We start from the raw sequence: 22,336 nt of genomic DNA on the forward strand, positions 1-22,336 counted from the left end.
CTCCCAAATCTATTCAGCTGATGTTCTGAAAGAGCTGCAAAATCTGGACCCCTACAAATCAGCCGGGCTAGACAATCTGGACCCTTTCTTCCTAAAATTATCTGCCGAAATTGTTGCCACCCCTATTACTAGCCTGTTCAACCTCTCTTTCGTGTCGTCTGAGATTCCCAAAGATTGGAAAGCAGCTGCGGTCATCCCCCTCTTCAAAGGGGGGGACACTCTTGACCCAAACTGCTACAGACCTATATCTATCCTACCGTGCCTTTCTAAGGTCTTCGAAAGCCAAGTCAACAAACAGATTACCGACCATTTCGAATCTCACCATACCTTCTCTGCTATGCAATCCGGTTTCAGAGCTGGTCATGGGTGCACCTCAGCCACGCTCAAGGTCTTAAACGATATCTTAACCGCCATCGATAAGAAACATTACTGTGCAGCCGTATTCATTGATCTGGCCAAGGCTTTCGACTCTGTCAATCACCATATCCTCATCGGCAGACTCGACAGCCTTGGTTTCTCAAATGATTGCCTCGCCTGGTTCACCAACTACTTCTCTGATAGAGTTCAGTGTGTCAAATCGGAGGGTCTGCTGTCCGGACCTCTGGCAGTCTCTATGGGGGTGCCACAGGGTTCAATTCTTGGACCGACTCTCTTCTCTGTATACATCAATGAGGTCGCTCTTGCTGCTGGTGAGTCCCTGATCCACCTCTACGCAGACGACACCATTCTGTATACTTCCGGCCCTTCTTTGGACACTGTGTTAACAACCCTCCAGGCAAGCTTCAATGCCATACAACTCTCCTTCCGTGGCCTCCAATTGCTCTTAAATACAAGTAAAACTAAATGCATGCTCTTCAACCGATCGCTACCTGCACCTACCCGCCTGTCCAACATCACTACTCTGGACGGCTCTGACTTAGAATACGTGGACAACTACAAATACTTAGGTGTCTGGTTAGACTGTAAACTCTCCTTCCAGACCCATATCAAACATCTCCAATCCAAAGTTAAATCTAGAATTGGCTTCCTATTTCGCAACAAAGCATCCTTCACTCATGCTGCCAAACATACCCTTGTAAAACTGACCATCCTACCAATCCTCGACTTTGGCGATGTCATTTACAAAATAGCCTCCAATACCCTACTCAACAAATTGGATGCAGTCTATCACAGTGCAATCCGTTTTATCACCAAAGCCCCATATACTACCCACCATTGCGACCTGTACGCTCTCGTTGGCTGGCCCTCGCTTCATACTCGTCGCCAAACCCACTGGCTCCATGTCATCTACAAGACCCTGCTAGGTAAAGTCCCCCCTTATCTCAGCTCGCTGGTCACCATAGCATCTCCCACCTGTAGCACACGCTCCAGCAGGTATATCTCTCTAGTCACCCCCAAAACCAATTCTTTCTTTGGCCGCCTCTCCTTCCAGTTCTCTGCTGCCAATGACTGGAACGAACTACAAAAATCTCTGAAACTGGAAACACTTATCTCCCTCACTAGCTTTAAGCACCAACTGTCAGAGCAGCTCACAGATTACTGCACCTGTACATAGCCCACCTATAATTTAGCCCAAACAACTACCTCTTTCCCAACTGTATTTAATTTTAATTTATTTATTTATTTTGCTCCTTTGCACCCCATTATTTTTTATTTCTACTTTGCACATTCTTCCATTGCAAAACTACCATTCCAGTATTTTACTTGCTATATTGTATTTACTTTGCCATCATGGCCTTTTTTGCCTTTACCTCCCTTCTCACCTCACATTGTATATAGACTTGTTTATACTGCATTATTGACTGTATGTTTGTTTTTACTCCATGTGTAACTCTGTGTCGTTTTATCTGTCGAACTGCTTTGCTTTATCTTGGCCAGGTCGCAATTGTAAATGAGAACTTGTTCTCAACTTGCCTACCTGGTTAAATAAAGGTAAAATAAATAAATAAATAAAATATGGGCCGAAGAGGGGATTGATCTGCAGCCACTGCAATGAACGGTAACTCTCTAGCATAAACAAACACCAAGTTATTCCGCATTCAAAATGACACCACGTGTGACAAACGGGCGTGTCAATCGACTCTAGGTTCTAGGTTGTAGCAACCTCATGATGGGTATAGGGCAAAGTCGAGTATTATTTAGTAACCTAAACCGATCGATGTTGCATTGAGCTGGGTGAATGGAATATGAATGACATTCATCAAATATGTTGTAATAGAAATAAGGCCATGTTTAAAACATATTCTCGTCCTCCCTAATCTTGAACAGCAGTAACCGCCACACACACACACACCTTAAAGCTTTACGTCACATTTATAGATCACAAACAGCAACAGCAATGGGATAATAATAATGACAAAACCCTGTGAGTTTCTTTAGAATTTCGTGGTCACATTGAGATTTGTGGTTGCAAGTATGACTTGCAAATGTGTCATTTAATTTCGCAAGCTTGTGTCATGGTGTGACATTTTTTATAACAGTCACAAATGTGTAACTTGACATCAATAAGGTTTGCAAGCATAATTTATTTTCCAAATTATCAATTTAAGTCCATTTACAACTATGAATATTCTGCTGGCAATCAAAAACACGCTTTCATATTTTTTTTATCTACACATGGTCTGAATTGACACTATTGTCATGTTACCAAGAGATTTGTAAGTTTGTAGAAAGTTATGTAAATTTGTAGAAAGAGATTATGACTTTATTCAAATATCAATTCACACTGTTAGCAGTTGATGTTAATCTTCAATAACACAGAACCTAAAGCAAATCAGGGGGAGAAAAATAGGTTTATTCAAAGAGAACAAATCATAGTTGTTAGGCTGGGAAGTAGATGGCCGATGTTCATTCTTCCCTGTCCTCAATGATTCTCCACAGAACAAAGGGACAGGATGTAATTTATAACCCGCAACCCTAGCCTTCGGTTGACCAATTAGAATTCCTTGCAGTAAAATTGGCCAGTGGCCAGGTAACGAGTATCCCATTTCAGGCTCAATGTATAGACCATTCGAACCAATGAGAACTTACCACGTCTAGATTTGAGTCCAGGAATGAAACCCCTATACAGATTCTAAACAGATGTTGACCAATTCCGCCACCTGTGCTGATGTTCCTGCAGGTAACGTGCCTGTCACTATCACATTGTCCATTCTAGAATCTGCCAAGCATGCTTTCCTCACACCCCCCTCCACAATGCTTGAACCATCTGTGTAAAAGATAAACTCAGGGTTTTCCAATGGATTTTAGTTAACCCATCAGAAAGCTGATCCAAAACCAACTCGCAACATTCATGATCAAGAAATGTAGTATCTGGAGGAAGCATCAGAGTAACTGGATTACATAGTGTTCCACATTTTATGACGATCTTAGGAGCCTCCAGCACAGTTGACCACCAGATCCAATGAGTAGCTGTTACCTGTGCAGCTCGATTCATTGTCAAAAGAGTATGAACAATTATGTCGGCAGAATGTGTCTTTTCAACTATACCCATGTCCCATAGATCTTTAATCACTACTTTAGTAGCAGCGATAGCTTCCTTGCTAATGGGATATTGTTTTGTGCAAGGTGGGGCAACACCTGTCAAGCACACTGGTTGTCACGCGGGACTAGGTGTGTGTGCAGGAATCAGACGCAGAGAGAGAGTAACGGAGTAAAGTGCTTTACTATTGCACACCAAACTGATAAGCCCAATACAATACAGGGCGCAGGACACTATACCAGACAACCCAAAACCACAGGGTGTCCATTATAGAAAATAAAATACACCACGACCTAATATGTACACACGTAACAAAGACAATCCCGCACAAAACAAGGGCGGGTCAAACTACTACATATAGGGAAGCTAATTAAACCAAAATACACACAGGTGAAACTAATAAGGCAAAACCAACAGACAAACGAAAAAGGGATCGGTAGCGGCTAGTAGGACGGTAACGACGACCGCCGAGCACCGCCCGAACAGGCAGGGGAGCCAACTTCAGCGGAAGTCGTGACAGTACCCCCCCCTGACGCGCGGCTCCAGCAGCGCGCAGCCACCGGCCTCGAGGACGAGGCACCGGGCGATCCAGTTGGAGGCGGTGGAAATCTCTCAGGAGAGAAGGGTCCAAAATGTTCCCCACCGGAACCCAGCATCTCTCCTCCGGACCGTACCCCTCCCAGTCCACGAGGTACTGTAGGCCCCTCACCCGGCGTCTCGTGTCCAAAATGCGGGGGCCTCACTGCGGTGCTGGTCAGCGCTCCTCTTCTGCCGTTCTCCCGCTAACCTTAGCGATTCCTGGATGGCTTTCCAGGTGTCCTTGGAGCGCTGTACCCATTCCTCAACCGCAGGAGCCTCGGTCTGGCTCTGATGCCATGGGGCCAGGACCGGCTGGTAACCTAACACACACTCAAAAGGGGACAAGTTAGTTGAGGAGTGGCGTAGGGAGTTCTGAGCGAGCTCAGCCCAAGGAACATACCTTGCCCACTCACCGGTCCTGGCAATATGACCATAGAAACCTGCCCACATCCTGGTTTACGCGCTCCACCTGCCCATTACTCTTGGGGTGAAAACCTGAGGTTAAGCTGACCGAGACCCCCAGTCTCTCCATAAACGCCCTCCATACTTTGGATGTGAATTGGGGACCCCGATCAGTAACGATGTCCTCAGGCACCCCATAGTGCCGGAAGACATGGGTAAACAAGGTCTCCGCAGTCTGCAGGGCCATAGGGAGACCGGGCAACGGGATGAGACGACAGGACTTAGAAAACCGATCCACAACGACCAGGATTGTAGTACTTCCCTGGGACGGGGTCTGTTTCGTATCTGCTGATCAACTGATGTGTGATTGCCCCATTTTTGTAGAATTGAGTGCATCTTCATCTTCCATGTCGGGTAACCCGCTGTGTCTAACCTTGTTAAAAAAAATGTACACATTATGATACAAGCTTGCAAAATGTTATTACACATTTGCCAATCGTAATTCTAAATATAAACTCGCAGGGTTCTGTCATCATCATTATCCCATACATCAAATGCAGATCCACTGTGAACCCGTTGTCCTGCCTTTCACAAAATAATATGTCATCAAACCACTAACCACTCACAAATCACAAGCAGGAACATAACTACATAACGTAATTTTATGTAATGAAAAAATATATACGGTATATATTTCACAATAAGAAATCTAATAAGGGTCATCATCTAAGCATTGCTCCCAGCATTAATCAGCATTAATCAGAATGCTTATATTCTTGATCTGACTGAATTCTAGCAGCATATTCACCACTGCCTCAAATGGCAAAGTCCGCTCTCTCGCGGCACAGGCGAGACGTGAAACGTGAAACAAACTATCCCAGCTCGGAGACGGCTCAAGTAGGCAAGTAGTTACTCTTCTTAAGAAGCTAACATTAAATGGAGCCTACCTTAGGAGGAGCAAAAAAGAGGCTACTAAGTTCTCATAATAACTTTGCTTTACAGAGGGTAGGCTTCTGAGACAGACAGTGATGTGGCACTCAGTGGTGAGGCTGAGGCAACCTACAATGCGTGCAGGAGGAAGCAGAGGAGATAGAGAGGTTAGTTCAGTGGTTCCAAAACTTGGGTTCGGGGCCTGTCATGCCAAATATTGTCCCCCAGGCCAAAGTGTCCCCCCCTCTGCATCACAATGGGATTTGAGAAACTCTTAGCGTCTGTTGCTATATTAACAGTGTGATGACCTAATGATTCAAACTTTGCAGATCATTATAGCCTAAATTACTTTTTTTTCATCATCGCTATGCAAACAAGGCTGATTTTCCGCAACAAAAAAGTTTTGTTGAGCTAAAATGAAAACATTACTTCGATCTACCTTGTTAACCAGGGATGCAAACTGGTGAGGGCCCCCCCCAAAAAAACAAATTGCACTGAAACATGCAAAAAAATCCCTGCTTGGGGGAAATGCAGGTTTTAACTAATTACACAGCAAAGAATATGATCTAATGTACATGACAAGTCTCTGTGTGTAAAATAAAAAGTGGTTAATGTGAAACTAACTCACAGCTAAAAAATAGACAAAGAAAGCAGTCCAATGTTATTTGTTGCCTAGACTTTACTGCAAATGACACTCAAGTCTTGAGAAAAAACAATACAACAATATTGCAGTTAGTCATGAAAGCCTTTATAATAGAACGCTTGTGACCACACACATCTAAATATTCCACCTGGGAAAAACATCTTAATGTAGAAATAGAATAAAACAAACAGCAATTCAATGTTTTGCTCGATTCAAGTATAGTGGCCACTATAGTAGCCATTGATCAAGTGCAAAAGGCTACATGTGTGCAAAAATAACGTTCACCGAGTAAAAAATGTAATAATCCCCCCTAACACACACACCAGTGTTACTGTCAAGTTCAACACAACAAAGGCAATATCTTTGGGCTACACTACATATTGTTACATTGTATACTTTCTCCCTGTGGACATCTGTTCTACAATGTACCAACAGCGCATGATACCCTTTGTTGGAGATACTTGATCTCTTTTCTGGCAGAGAGCACACCTGGCATACCCCTTTTTATCCACTGTATTGAAAAGGTGAGAAAGGGGGGAAAGTGCGTGGTGTTCCTTTCACCATAGTGGCATCCAGCTTAATCCAGGCCCAGCTCCAGCTACACTTGATCCCTGAATCCACTTGTTTAACAAGCAACGCCTCATTTACACCTAATTCTCTCATTCTGAAAACTAACCACATACTGTAGAGGGAAAACATTAGTTCACAGATAGTAGTTAGTTAGTTAACGTTTCTCACAGATTGCCAGGAGCCATCCCTGGTTAACATTACAACATGAAATCCATGTCTAATCCATTGTGTAATCTGCTTGACACAAAGTTATTTACCTTACAGATCACGAAGTTAACTCATTTCCACTCCATTCATATGTAAATCCATTTGATTCATACACTGGCTTGTCTGGCTGTTATGTTTTTATTTTAACCAGCCCTTTCCTTATCTACACTGAAATAATATAACTTCAGTAGTCCTCTAATATGATTCCGTCTTTTCTATCTCGTATAGCTCATGAGTGGTGTGGTGTACTCATGAGTACACAAATGCTCTGCAAAAAAGCTTTGTTAGGATCCAACAAGCTTTCTATGCCCTTAACCTTGTTCTGAACACCTCCAAAACAAAGGTCATGTGGTTTGGTAAGAAGAATGCCCCTCTCCCCACAGGTGTGATTGCTACCTCTGAGGGTTAAGAGCTTGGAGGTATGGTTAGACGGTACACTGTCCTTCTCTCAGCATAAATCAAAGCTGCAGGCTAAAGTTAAATCTAGCCTTGGTTTCCTCTATCGTAGTCGCTCCTCTTTCACCCCAGCTGCCAAACTAACACTAATTCAGATGACCATCCTACCCATGATAGATGCAATTTATAGATCGGCAGGTAAGGGGGTTCTAAATGTTCTTTACCATTCGGTCATCAGATTTGCCACCAATGCTCCTTATAGGACACCACTGCTCTCTGTACTCCTCTGTAAACTGGTCATCTCTGTTTACCCGTCGCAAGACCCACTGGTTGATGCTTATTTATAAAACCCTGTTAGGCCTCACTCCGCCCTATCTGAGATATCTACTGCAGCCCTCATCCTCCACATACAACACCTGTTCTGTCAGTCACATTCTGTTAAAGGTCCCCAAAGCACACACATCCCTGGGTCGCTCCTCTTTTCAGTTTGCTGCAGCTAGCGACTGGAACGAGCTGCAACAAACACTCAAACTGGACAGTTTTATCTCAATCTCCTCATTCAAAGACTCAATTATGGACACTTTACTGACAGTTGTGGCTGCTTTACGTGTGTATTGTTGTCTATACCTTCTTGCCCTTTGTGCTGTTGTCTGTGCCCAAAAATGTTTGTACCCTGTTTTGTGCTGCTGCCATGTTTTGTTGCTACCATGTTGTTGTCATGTTGTGTTGCTACCATGCTATGTTGTCACGTGTTGCTGCCATGCTATGTTGTTGTCTAAGTTCTCTCTTCATGTAGAGTTGTGTTGTCTCTCCTTTTGTGATGTGTATTTTGTCCCATATTTTTATAACATTTTATAACAGGCTGACTTGCTGGTTAACTAAATGTTAAATAAAAAAGGAAATAAAAAACTACATTCGCTACCAGTAAAAAAAATTGAATACCTACTCATTCAAGGGTTTTTCTTTATTTTTACTATTTTCTACATTGTTGAATAATAGTGAAGACGTCAACCCATGAAATAACACATATGGAATTATGTAGTAACCAAAAAAGTGTTAAACAAATCAAAGTATATTGTATATTTGAGATTCATCAAATAGCCACCCTGTCACGACTTCCGCCGAAGTCGGTTCCTCTCCTTGTTCGGGCGGTGCTCGGCGGTCGACGTCGCCGGTCTTCTAGCCATTGCAGATCCACTTTTCATTTTCCATTGGTGTTGTCTTTGTTTCCCACACACCTGGTTTTCATTTACCAATTACTGGTCATGTATTTAACCCTCTGTTTCCCCCATGTCTTTGTGTGTGATTGTTTATTGTTAAGGTCGGTATGTTTCTGGCTGTTTTTCCAGGTGCTGTTTCACCCGTGTTTTGTGGCAACCGTTATTGTTCGCACATTGGTATTGTTACTTGTGCTGTTTTCTCAAGTAAAGTGCGTTGTTCACTCATATCTGCTTTCCTGCGTCTGACGTCATGCACCAGCTACACCCACCGCCTGAAAAAAATCACAAACAGGTGGAGCGTGTCCAGCAGCAAGCGGCGATGCGCCATCATCTCGGCGCCACCATGGATCTCGTCCTACAGACTATGGATCGCTGGGAGAGAAAGGGAGATCCTCCAGCTCCTCCGCCAGCGCAACCAAGGTCTCCACTACTTGCCCCTCTTTCCCCCAGTCCCAGTGGGTTTCGTCTGGCACTCCCTAGGGATTATGAGAGGGCGGCTGCACAATGTCAGGGTTTCCTATCACAACTGGAGCTCTACCTAGCAACCGTTCACCCGGCGCCTTCGGACCGAGAGAGGGTGTCCGCCCTCGTCTCATGCCTCTCAGGGAGAGCCCTGGAGTGGGCCAACATCGTGTGGGGAGAAAGAGATCACTAGACCACTTCCAAGATTTAAACATCTCGTACATCTGAGGCAGGGGACGAGGAGCGCCCAGGAGTTCGCTCCGGACTGCCTGGCCGCTGGTGTGGGATGGAACGACAGGGCCATGATCGACCACAATCATTGCAGTTTGCGCGAGGATGTCCGTTGGGAGTTGGCCTGCAGGGACACCAGCCTCACTTTAGATCAGCTGGTGGACCTCTCCATTCAGTTGGATAACCTGCTGGCTACCTGCGGACGTCCAGATCGGGGTCTGTCAGTTCCATCCCCCAGCACCACTGCTCTGACGCCCATGGAGCTGGGAGGTGCTGCGTTTAGGGACCCCGGAGGAGGTTCCATTTCATGCACCATCTGTGGCCGCAGAGGGCACACTGCCGGTCGGTGCTGGGGAGGTTCCTCTTGGGAGTCGAGGCAGCAGGCAGGGCACTCTCGCATCACCCCAGGTGAGCCGACACCATACTCATCCAGAGCTCTCTGTTGCCCACATGTTTTTGAACGTTACGTTTTCCTGAGTTTTCCCAGCATAAGGCGCTCGTCGATTCAGGCTAAGCTGAGAATTTCATTGACAGATCATCTGCCGATAGATTAGGGATCCCCATTGTTACAGTGTATATGCCCTTCCCAGTTCACGCCCTAGACAGTCGACCATTAGGGTCCGGGTTGATTAGGGAGGTCACTGCGCCACTGGGCATGGTGATGCAGGAGGGTCATAAGGAGGGAATCAATCTCTTCCTTATAGATTCTCCTGCGTTTCCCATAGTGCTAGGCCTACCCTGGTTAGTCTGTTATGATCCCACTGTTTCGTGGCAACGGAGGGCTCTCAGGGGGTGGTCACGAGTGCTCGGGGAGGTGTTTAGAGGTTTCCATTGGTGCTACTACGGTGGAAAGTCCAGACCACCTCTCCACCGTGCGCATTCTCCCTGTATATGCCGATTTGGATCTCGCCTTCTGTAAGAAGACTCAATTACCACCCCATTGACAGGGGAATTGTGCTATAAATCGCCTGGTCGACGCCGCACTTCCCAGGAGTCATGTATATCCCCTGTCACATGCAGAGACGGCATCTATGGAGACATATGTCTCTGAATCCCTGCGTCAGGGGTACATTCGGTCATCCACTTCACCCGCCTCCTCGAGTTTCTTTTTTGTGAAGGAGGGAGGTCTGCGCCCATGTATTGACTTTCGAGGTCTTAATTAAATCATGGTGAGGTACAGTTACCCGCTACCTCTCATCGCCACGGCGATTGAGTCAATGCACGGGGCGCGCTTCTTCACGAAACTAGATCTCAGGAGCGCGGGAGGGAGACGAGTGGAAGACTGCGTTCAGTACCACCTCAAGGAATTATGAGTACCTCGTCATGCCATACGGGTTGATGATGAGGGGGCTAATCACCCATTTTTCATCTGGACTGACCACCGCAATCTGGAGTACATTCTTTCTTTCTTTCTTTTTATTTCACCTTTATTTAACCAGGTAGGCAAGTTGAGAACAAGTTCTCCATTTACATTTGCGACCTGGCTAAGATAAAGCAAAGCAGATCGACACATACAACGACACAGAGTTACACATGGAGTAAAACAAACATACAGTCAATAATACAGTATAAACAAGTCTATATACGATGTGAGCAAATGAGGTGAGATAAGTGAGGTAAAGGCAAAAAAAGGCCATGGTGGCAAAGTAAATACAATATAGCAAGTAAAACACTGGAATGGTAGATTTGCAGTGGAAGAATGTGCAAAGTAGAAATAAAAATAATGGGGTGCAAAATAAATAAATAAAATAAATACAGTAGGGAAAGAGGTAGTTGTTTTGGCTAAATTATAGGTGGGCTATGTACAGGTGCAGTAATCTGTGAGCTGCTCTGACAGTTGGTTCTTAAAGCTAGTGAGGGAGATAAGTGTTTACAGTTTCAGAGATTTTTGTAGTTCGTTCCAGTCATTGGCAGCAGAGAACTGGAAGGAGAGGCGACCAAAGAAAGAATTGGTTTTGGGGGTGACTAGAGAGATATACCTGCTGGAGCGTGTGCTACAGGTGGGAGATGCTATGGTGACCAGCGAGCTGGGATAAGGGGGGACTTTACCTAGCAGGGTCTTGTAGATGACATGGAGCAAGTGGGTTTGGCGACGAGTATGAAGCGAGGGCCAGCCAACGAGAGCGTACAGGTCGCAATGGTGGGTAGTATATGGGGCTTTGGTGACAAAACAGATTGCACTGTGATAGACTGCATCCAATTTGTTGAGCAGGGTATTGGAGGCTATTTTGTAAATGACATCGCCGAAGTCGAGGATTGGTAGGATGGTCAGTTTTACAAGGGTATGTTTGGCAGCATGAGTGAATGATGCTTTGTTGCGAAATAGGAAGCCAATTCTAGATTTAACTTTGGATTGGAGATGTTTGATATGGGTCTGGAAGGAGAGTTTACAGTCTAACCAGACACCTAAGTATTTGTAGTTGTCCACGTAAGTCAGAGCCGTCCAGAGTAGTGATGTTGGACAGGCGGGCAGGTGCAAGTAGCGATTGTTGAAGAGCATGCCTTTAGTTCTTCTTGTATTTAAGAGCAATTGGAGGCCACGGAAGGAGAGTTGTATGGCATTGAAGCTTGCCTGGGGGGTTGTTAACACAGTGTCCAAAGAAGGGCCAGAAGTATAGAGAATGGTGTCGTCTGCGTAGAGTTGGATCAGAGACTCACCAGCAGCAAGAGCGACATCATTGATGTATACAGAGAAGAGAGTCGGTCCAAGAATTGAACCCTGTGGCACCCCCATAGAGGTCCGGACAGCAGACCCTCCGATTTGACACACTGAACTATCAGAGAAGTAGATGGTGAACCAGGCGAGGCAATCATTTGAGAAACCAAGGCTGTCGAGTCTGCCGATGAGGATGTGGTGATTGACAGAGTCGAAAGCCTTGGCCAGATCAATGAATACGGCTGCACAGTAATGTTTCTTATAGATGGCGGTTAAGATATCGTTTAGGACCTTGAGTGTGGCTGAGGTGCACCCATGACCTGCTCTGAAACCAGATTGCATAGCAGAGAAGGTATGGTGAGATTCGAAATTGTCGGTAATCTGTTTGTTTACTTGGCTTTCGAAGACCTTAGAAAGGCATGGTAGGATAGATATAGGTCTCTAGCAGTTTGGGTCAAGAGTGTGTCCCCCTTTGAAGAGAGGGATGACCGCAGCTGCTTTCCAATCTTTGGGAATCTCAAAGAGGTTGAACAGGCTAGTAATAGGGGTGGCAACAATTTCAGCAGATCATTTTAGAAAGAAAGGGTCCAGATTGTCTAGCCGGGCTGATTTGTAGGGGTCCAGATTTTGCAGCTCTTTCAGAACATCAGCTGACTGGATTTAGGAGAAGGAGAAATGGGGAAGGCTTGGGCGAGTTGCTGTGGGGGGTGCAGTGCTGTTGACCGGGGTAGGAGTAGCCAGGTGGAAAGCATGGCCAGCCGTAGAAAAATGCTTATTGAAATTCTCAATTATGGTGGAATTATCAGTGGTGACAGTGTTTCCTATCTTCAGTGCAGTGGGCAGCTGGGAGGAGGTGTTCTTATTCTCTATGGACTTTACAGTGTCCCAGAACTTTTTTGAGTTAGTGTTGCAGGAAGCATCCGAGCAGCGAGGAGACTGAACCCTCGGCAGGCAAGGTGGGCCATGTTTTTGACCCGTTTTGTGTTTACCCTTTCCTACAGACCAGGATACCAGAATGTGAAGTCAGACGCATTGTCCCGACTGTATGACACAGAGGAGTGCCCCATGGAGCCCACTCCCATACTCCCCTCCTTGTGCCTGGTGGCGCCGGTAGTGTGGGAGCTGGACACGGACATTGAGCAGGCATTACGTGCAGAGCCCGCTCCCCTCCAGTGTCCCGCTGGGCGTCTGTACGTCCCGTCTGCTGTTCGTGACCGGTTTGTCTATTGGGCCCACACATCACCCTTCTCTGATCATCCTGGGATTGGTTGGAGAGTACGCTGTTTGAGCGGGAGGTACTGGTGGCCTACCTTGGCTAATGACGTGAGGGTTTATGTGTCCTCCTGTTCGGTGTGCACCCAGTGTAAGGCTCCTAGGCACCTGCTCAGAGGTAAGCTACACCCCTTACCCATTCCACAGCGGCCTTGGTCGCACCTGTCAGTGGATTTTCTGACTGATCTTCCACCTTCACAGGGTCCTGTCGTCTCCTCCCTTTGCCCGGTCTCCCTACGGCCCTACAGACTGCGGAGGCTTTGTTTAGGCACGTCTTCCGGCACTACGGGGTGCCTGAGGATATAGTGTCTGATCGAGGTTCCCAGTTCACGTCTAGGGTCTGGAAGGCGTTCAAGGAACGTCTGGGGGTCTCGGTCAGACTTACTTCAGGGTTTCACCCTGAGAGTAATGGGCAGGTGGAGAGAGTAAACCAGGATGTGGGCAGGTTTCTGCTGTCCTATTGCCAGGACCGGCCGGGGAGTGGGCAGCGTTCGTGCCCTGGGCCAAGATGGTACAGAACTCGCTTAGCCACTCCTCCACTAACCTCTCTCCCTTCCAGTGCATACTGGGGTACCAGCCGGTTCTGGCGCCTTGGCATCAGAGTCAGACCGAGGCTCCTGCGGTGGACGACTGGTTCAGACGCATAGAGGAGACATGGGAAGCTGTCCGTGTCTGTGTTCACCGTGTCAAAAAGAGAATGCAGACTGCCACCGCAGTGTGGTGTTCACACCGGGGGACCGGGTCTGGCTCTCGACCCGAAACCTGCCCCTCCGCCTGCCCTGACGGAAGCTGGGTCTGCGGTTTGTGGGGCCATTTAAAGTCCTGAGGAGAGTGAACGAGGTTTGTTATATGTTACAGCTTCCCCCCGATTACCGCATTAACCCCACAGGTCCAGGAATGGCTGAAGAATTGCAACATTTGCCTAGAACAAACACTACAGATAGCAATACTGGGTGATTTGAAAAGCCATACTCAATCAATCAACAATATAATCATTATTTTAGCAAAATGTTTTATTTTTCATTTACAATCTGTAGAAGCTATGAGAATAGGAAGGTTCAAAATATTTTGTGAAGCATCACCGCACAGTTGAAAAATATATGGAAAGTATAAATCCGAAATGGATGATGTTGAGAGACAGCTGGGAGGGGTTGAATGGAGCTGAAGGGTGGGCCTATAACAAGATAAACCATTTTAAGTATACGGGATTTGTAAAATGTATATGGGTTCGGAACTTTTGTGAAATAGCATAGTTACAAATAGAAATCAAACTGGATGGACATCAGAAATAGAGTAAGGACTAAACACAAACAAGAGAGAACTATTGTAAAGTAGACTGTGTCTGTAGAATGTGTATAAGATGTATGGATTGAAGGTAGAAGCAGAAGTGTTTATTAGTTTACTTCAATTGGGGGATCGGCGGTAGGGTTTGCAGGGAATAATAATAAAGGTATATTCTTTAAAAAAGTATGTATGTCTACATAGGTATGTGTATGTGTGTGTATATATATGCATGCGTGTATGGATATATATATTTACCACAAAAATATGGGGGATTGGAAATGATGCAGACAATTACATTGGAAGCAACATTCTTTCCGCAATATTAAGTTGATCCACCCTCTAGAAAAAAAAGAATTTAAAAAACAATAGATAGCTAGCTAGCTAACAGCAAGCTTTAATTTGCAATTTAAACAACTTTCTGACAAAATTAGAAATATAATATATGAAACTGTAGCTAGACTCTTACCCATATGCGTGGATGAACGCTTAAAAAAACAGCGTTAGACAGGATTACCAACATACTGACCAGTTCAAATAGACAGAAGCGTGCTATAAGGCAGACCAATCCAAACTCATCTCTCGGCATGGCCAGCCCACCCATCACAGCCAATAATGGCTAGCGGGAAGGTTGGCTTATTAATGACCTAGGCTTGTAATTTTAAAATTGTATTCGTATTTACAGATGGCATACAAGTTTAGGCACATGAAATTTCACATGTTCGAGACAGCATTTTAGCCAAAAAACGCATTTTTATTATTTTTAAAGTTTATGTTCAAGCGGCTGTCCTGTGTTCATTGACTACACCTCAGTGGTCAACACTATTGTGCCCACAAAGCTCATCATTAAGCTAAGAACCTTGGGACGGATGGGCAGCCCCCAGGTGGTAAGGGTAGGAAACAACACATCTGCCACACTGATCCTCAACACAGGTGCCCCTCAGGGGTGCGTACTTAGTCCCTTCCTGTTCTCCATGTACATACATGACTGCATGGCCAGGCAAGACTCCAACACCATCATTAAGTTTGCTGACGACACAACAGTAGTGACAACGATGAGACAGCCTATAGGGAGGAGGTCAAAGACTTGGCAGTGTGTTGCCAGGACAACAACCTCTCCCTCAATGTGAGCAAGACAAAGGAGCTGATTATGGACTTCAGGGAAAGGAGGGCCGAACAGGCCCCCATTGTCATCGACGGGGATGTATTTGAGCGGGTCAAGATTTTCGAGATCCTTGGTGTCTACATCACCAACAAACTGTCATGGTCCAAACACACCAACACAGTCGTGAAGAGGGCACACAAACACCTTTCACCCCCCAGGAGACTGAAAAGATTTGTCATGGGTCCCCAGATCCTCAAAAAGTCATATAGCTGCACTATTGAGAGCATACTGACCGGTTGCATCACCGCCTGGTTTGGCAACTGTTCGGCATCTGCCATAAGGCGCTACAGAGGGTAGTGCATATGGCCCAGTACATCACTGTTGCCAAGCTTCCTACCATCCATGACCTATAGACTAGGCGGTGTCAGAGGAAGAACCAAAAAATTGTCAGACTCCAGTCACCCAAGTCATAGGCTGTTCTCTCTGCTACCACATGGCAAGCGTTACAGGAGCATCAAGTCTAGGACCAAAAGGACTGCTGAATTATTCAAATGGCTAACTGGACTATTTGAATTGACACACACCCCCCTCCCTTTGACACACACCCCCCTCCCTTTGTTTTTACACTGCTGCTAACTTATGTTTATTATCTATGCATAGATACTTTACCCCTACCAACATATAAAAAATAACTTGACTAACCTGTACATTGACTTGGTACCAGTACCCCCTGTATATAGCCTCATTATTGTTATTTTTATTGTTATTTATTTGACTATTTTTACTATTTTTTTGTCCCCATGTGCAGTTGCAAACCGTAGTCTGTCTTTTTTATGGTGGTTTTGGAGCAGTGGCTTCTTCCTTGCTGAGCGACCTTTCAGGTTATGTCGATATAGAACTCGTTTTACTGTGGATATAGATACGTTTGTACCTGTTTCCTCCAGCATCTTCACAAGGTCCTTTGCTGTTGTTCTGGGATTGATTTGCACTTTTCACACCAAAGTAAATTAATTTCTAGGAGACAGAACGCGTCTCCTTCCTGAGCGGTGTGACTGCTGCGTGGTCCCATGGTGTTTATACTTGTGTACTATTTTTTGTACAGATGAACATGGTACCTTCAGGCATTTGGAAATTGCTCCCAAGGATGAACCAGACTTGTGGAAGTCCACAATTTCTTTCTGAGGTCTTGGCGGATTTCTTTAGATTTTCCCATGATGTCAAGCAAAGAGGCACCGAGTTTGAAGGTAGGCCTTGAAATACATCCACAGGCACACCGCCAATTTACTCAAATGATGTCAATTAGCCCATCAGAAGCTTCTAAAGGCATGACATTATTTTCTGGACTTTTCCAAGCTGTTTAAAGGCACAGTCAACTTAGTGTATGTAAACTTCTAACGCACTGGAATTGGGATACAGTGAATTTTAAGTAAAATAATCTGTCTGTAAACAATTGTTGGAAAAATTACTTGTCATGCACAACCGACTTGCCAAAACTATAGTTTGTTAAATGAAAAACAGATGTTTGTGTTGTGGGATTTAAAATACAGCTTCATGTCTACAGTCCTGTGTGGTGACCAAGGCCTACCTTCAGGAATTCTTCCTTCATGACCCGATGGAGGGCTTCACAGGTCTCCATAAAAATCTTGGACACAGTGCACACAATCCTATACTGGAATCTGTGGGATTCTTCATGAAAAAGACAAACATTTAGAAAACAAAACAAAACAATCATGTAAAATTGTTATGATATAGGCCTACCCACCCATTGCCAAAAAATGGTCTCATCTTGAAGTCCTGCATTCTGATGAGTCTCACCATCCCCAGCAGGAAATCAAATGTGTCTGAGGTCATCCGCTGCAGCTCCCTGAACCCTGTCCTATCATGCATCTATTATCGTGGGGGGAAACCTATAGGTGAAGGCAGAGCACAATGTAGCCCTATTAGAGCTAAATATCCTGAATCGGATCATTCTATTTCCATGCAACAATAATTCTTATGAATTTGTATTGGTGCTACAGCCATAACAACAACAAAACAATAACAACCCTTCATTGGTAATGTAAGTGATATTAGGACATACTACATGCACTGTATGAAAAACATCAATTAGTACGCTAGCTAGCTGTGTTGATTGGGCATTACTTTCCTCCAACTCTCTCTGCAGAACATACAACCCAAACTGTCCTTGTCTCACCAACCATGGCCTCACCCAAATGTCTTCTTTTTCTGGCCAGCTGCTCTTCACTGTCAAACTCCATATTTGTTTTGCCACTGTCTGACTCGTGACAAACTCCTGTTTTGTTTTCGTGCTATAGCATGGTATCGAGAATCCTCAGGACTAAGTGAAGAATCTTGTAGTATGTGACACCCAGTCTGTGACAGATCGTTTAGTGTGCGCACCACTATGTTGGCAAGACAAAAAATTACAGAAAAGACAGTAATTTACTAAGAGAGGCTCAGCGATATTTTGTGTAGTGTTCACCCGGCTTTAGAAGGGTTCTATGTAGAACCCTTCTTGCCTTCCAAACTATAGGCAAATATCCCTTAATTCCAAAAGTGTTTTTTCAGATGAAAACTATTCTTGGTAGAACTCCATCCCTCTGCAAAGAATAATTTTGGAACCCTTTTTTCTAAGAGTGTACAAGCCATACATATCCTGGCCATATACCTTTAAAAGAGGATTGTAACTAATTGTAGGGTGTTTTTCCAATGTTGTTGATCATAGCGGTACAAATTCTCATTAAGTCTACAGTATATCATTTGTGACCCAAATATGAAGAGAATGTTGAAATTTCCACGTCCCAGGTAGCTGGGTTATACTGTAATGATCACTTGACCTGTGTTTGCATTATGTTTGAGTTTGACAGCTAACACATGCAAAATGTGATTGTTGTTTAGCTCTGGTGTTCTGGAGGGTGAGACAAGGGCGGGACAGGGGCGGAACGGGAGGTTAGATATCGTCACGCATCCTCGGCCTAGAAAAGAAACTCCAACACGCTGGAGTGTTCCTGATGAAGTTATATTGGGACTGAAACATTGGAGAAAAGATCCATTAAATCTGTGGAGCATTAAAACCTGTTACGGCTTGGGATTCCGCTAGCGGAACATTTCGACAACATCCAGTGAAATTGCGGAGCGCAAAATTGTTTTTGCTTTTTTTAAATTCGAAATATTAAACTTTCATACAATCACACATGCACTACATCAAATTAAAGGTACACTTGTTGTTAATCCAGGCAACGTGTCAGATTTCAGAAAGGCTTTATGGCGAAAGCAAACCATGCGATTATCTGAGGATAGCACCCCACAAAACAAACACATGACATTCATAAACATCACCAATGGTCCTTTTGTTCGATAAATTCTATCGTTATATTCCCAAAATGTCAATTTATTTGGCGCGCTTGATTCAGAAAAACACCGGTTCCAACTCGACCAACATGACTACAAATAATCTAATACATACCTGTAAACTTATTTCAAAAACGTTTCTAATCCAACTTTAGCTTTTTTAAAATGTAAATAATCAATCGAATTTAAGACGGAATAAACTGTGTTCAATTGCCGCTAAAATGAAAGTGTAGCGAGCTTCAGGGGAGCGCGCACCAAACAAAAAAAGGACACCAGGCTAGACCCTCATTCTGAACAACCGTACTTCTTCTTTTCTCTAAAGAAAAACATCAACCAATTTCTAAAGACGGTTGACATCTAGTGGAAGCAATAGGAACTACAACCAATTGCCACAGAAATCTAGGTTCCCATAGAAAATGCATGGAAACCACAGTTACCTAAAATGTTTTTATCCTGGATGGATTTTTCTCAGGTTTTCGCCTGCCATATAAGTTGTGTTATACTCACAGACATTATTTTAACAGTTTTACAAACTTTAGTGTTTTCTATCTAAATCTAATTATATGCACATCCTAGCTTCTGGGCCTGAGTAGCAGGCAGTTTACTTTGGGCATGCTTTTCATCTGGACGTGAAAATACTGCCCCCTAGCCCGAAGAGGCTTTAAAGATCACTCGTGTGTTGGGGTTTCTTTTCTACTCAGCTTACCGTTTTTCTCCTTGCATCTGGTAGAATGATAGGTGTGTGAGTTATAATATAAATCCAACATTACAAACCTCCCCCTTTTAGAAACGTGTTCCGGAAGCTTCTGTCTCATGGAGAGAAAGAAAAGGATGACGTCCTCTCCCTGGAGGAGATCCTGGCCAAGAGCTTGGTGCCCGGGGAGAAGAAACCTCCCCAGGCCGTCGGGACCCTCCAACGAACAGGAAAGGCCAAACTGAGGGCCCTGAGAGAGGCCATGTACCATAGCACTGAGCACGGCCATGTGGACATCACCATAGACATCCGCAGTTTAGGTCAGAGTTAACATGCACTCACCCCGTGCCAAACACGATATGTCAAACACTTTCAAAAACTTAAAGTGCACTAGACTAGTTTTGGTAAAATGGAGCAAATGGAACAGTCCCAAAAATGCAGATTAATCAGGTGTACGTCAAGTATTTGAAAGTATTTGATGTATGGATTTGACCCAGGTCTGATACAGCATCCAAGTGCTAGTCGGAACTAGGAAACTCTGACATTTCCGACTTGCTAATTGGTTGTAATTATACGTGTGCCGATTTCAACTGCTGGGAGCTGTGTTTATGCTGCGCGCGGCAATCATCACCTATCAAAATAATGCTAATGCACTGCCATCATACAGTATAGTAGACATTCACTGATTAGGTGAGTCCATGGACTGTACAAGACCACCATAGATATCCACAACTGAGGGCCAATGGAAAAACTGCACCACCACTCCATATACACCACAGACAGCAACAGCTGCACTTTAAGCTCATCTATCACCATTATAGAGTGAGGCAGGCATGGTCAGTGCTTTAGCCATTTTTTATCTAATTGCTTTTCCTGCTGGTGTAGTAGCTAGCAGCCACAGTATTTACTTTTTTGTTATTGATTAATTGCTGCTGGTCTTCCCAGGTGTCCCCTGGACCCTGCACACTTGGCTGGAGTCTCTGCGCACCTGTTTCCTGCAGCACCGGCGCCCACTGATCCAGGGTCTGCTCAAGGACTTCAGCTGCATCCAGGAGGAAGAGTACACTGCGGAGCTCATCACCCATGGCCTGCCACTTATGTTCCAGATCCTCCATGCCAGCAAGGTGATGTGATTGTGTGTCCTCCCCAATTTAAGGCTCTGGAATTCCCTGTCCACTGTGGTCATGTTCATTAGGGACCAAACAGAAGAAAACAGACTGAAACAGGGAAGGACTATGTGGACTTTTCCAATAAGAAACGTTCCTTTTCATTTTTAGTTTCCAAAATGTTTTATAAAAAATGTTCCCGTTTTGTGTCCATGTGACCAGGAAAAATTCCAGTCACTAGTTCTGTGCAGTCTGACTTTTTCCTGTAGGTCACGTGGCCAGGAAAAACTTAGGGTCCTACCTCCTTTCATGGCACATGTTTCTATTAACATTTCTTGTTTTTCTTACCCATCACTTGCTTTTTTACAGTACAAATTCCAATATTGTCCTGTTGCAAGTCTGTCTCAATCATTTACTTTCTGACTTTTCTTAATTTGCATCTTCGTATGATATACTTTTTACATATATTTTTTCCCAATGTACATTACCAGTCAAAAGTTTGGACACACCAACTCATTCAAGGGTTTTTCTTTCTTTTTACTATTTTCTACATTGTAAGAATACCAAGTCCATATTTTGTGAAGAACTGCTCAAATAAGCAAAGAGAAACGACAGTCCAATTGAGATGGTTTGGGATGAGTTGGACCGTAGAGTGAAGGAAAAGCAGCCAACAAGTGCTCAGCATATGTGGGAACTCCTTCAAGACTGTTGGAAAAGCATTCCAGGTGAAGCTGGTTGAGAGAATGCCAAGAGTGTGCAATGCTGTCATCAAGGCAAAGGTTAGCTACTTTGAAGAATGTCAAATATAAGATATGTTTTGATTTGTTTAGCACTTTTTTTGGTTACTACATAATTCCATGTGTGTTATTTCATAATTTTGATATCTTCACTATTATTCTACAATGTCGAATATAGTAAAAATAAAGAAAAACCCTTGAGGTGTGTCCCAACATTTGACTGGTATTGTATGTAGCAGCTTTGATATGTTCTTCAATCTGTATCATTATATTCATGCATGAATTGCAAAACATTCAACTCTATGGCCTTCTATTTAAAACTTCTTGTGACTCCCAAACCCGCATGCGGGAGCGTTAACTAATTAGCATAATGCAACGGCATAACGACTGAACCTAATTAGCATAAGGCAACAGACATAAATATCCCTAGAAAATATTCCTATTCATGAAAATCACAAATGAAATATATTGAGACACAGCTTACTTAGCCTTTTGTTAATCACCCTGTAATCTCAGATTTTCAAAATATGCTTTACAGCCAAAGCTAGACAAGCATTTGTGTAAGTTTATCGATAGCCTAGCATAGCATTATGCCTTGCTAGCAGCAGGTAACCTTGTCACGAAAATCTGAAAAGCAATCAAATTAAATCGTTTACCTTTGATGAACTTCAGATGTTTTCACTCACGAGACTCCCAGGTAGACAGCCAAAGTTAATTTTTTCCCAAAATATTATTTTTGTAGGCGAAATAGCTCCGTTTGTTCTTCACGTTTGGCTGAGAAATCGACCGGAAATTGCAATCACGAAAACTGAGATTTTTTTTCAAAATTAGCTCCATAATATCGACAGAAACATGGCAAACGTTGTTTATAATCAATCCTCAAGGTGCTCTCTCTCGGAGCCACCATGTGACCACTTACACAATGTGGCCGCCTACGGCTATTGTTCAACAGAAATGCGTAAAACTACGTCACAATGCTGTAGACACCTTGGGGAATACGTAAAAAGCGTAAG

General features: G+C 44.2%; 1 protein-coding gene across 1 annotated transcript in view; it reads left to right on the forward strand.

Moving 5' to 3' along the window:
- LOC109896834 (ankyrin repeat and BTB/POZ domain-containing protein BTBD11-A) overlaps positions 1–22,336 on the forward strand; it is a 221,837-nt gene that overhangs the window by 181,973 nt on the left and 17,528 nt on the right. The window contains exons 9-10 of the mRNA XM_020491219.2: positions 19,574–19,800; positions 20,426–20,604. Coding sequence (XP_020346808.1) covers positions 19,574–19,800; positions 20,426–20,604 — 406 coding nt within the window. The remainder of the gene's footprint in view (positions 1–19,573; positions 19,801–20,425; positions 20,605–22,336) is intronic.

Source organism: Oncorhynchus kisutch, linkage group LG9 (genome assembly GCF_002021735.2).
Source record: "Oncorhynchus kisutch isolate 150728-3 linkage group LG9, Okis_V2, whole genome shotgun sequence".
Lineage (NCBI taxonomy): Eukaryota > Metazoa > Chordata > Actinopteri > Salmoniformes > Salmonidae > Oncorhynchus > Oncorhynchus kisutch.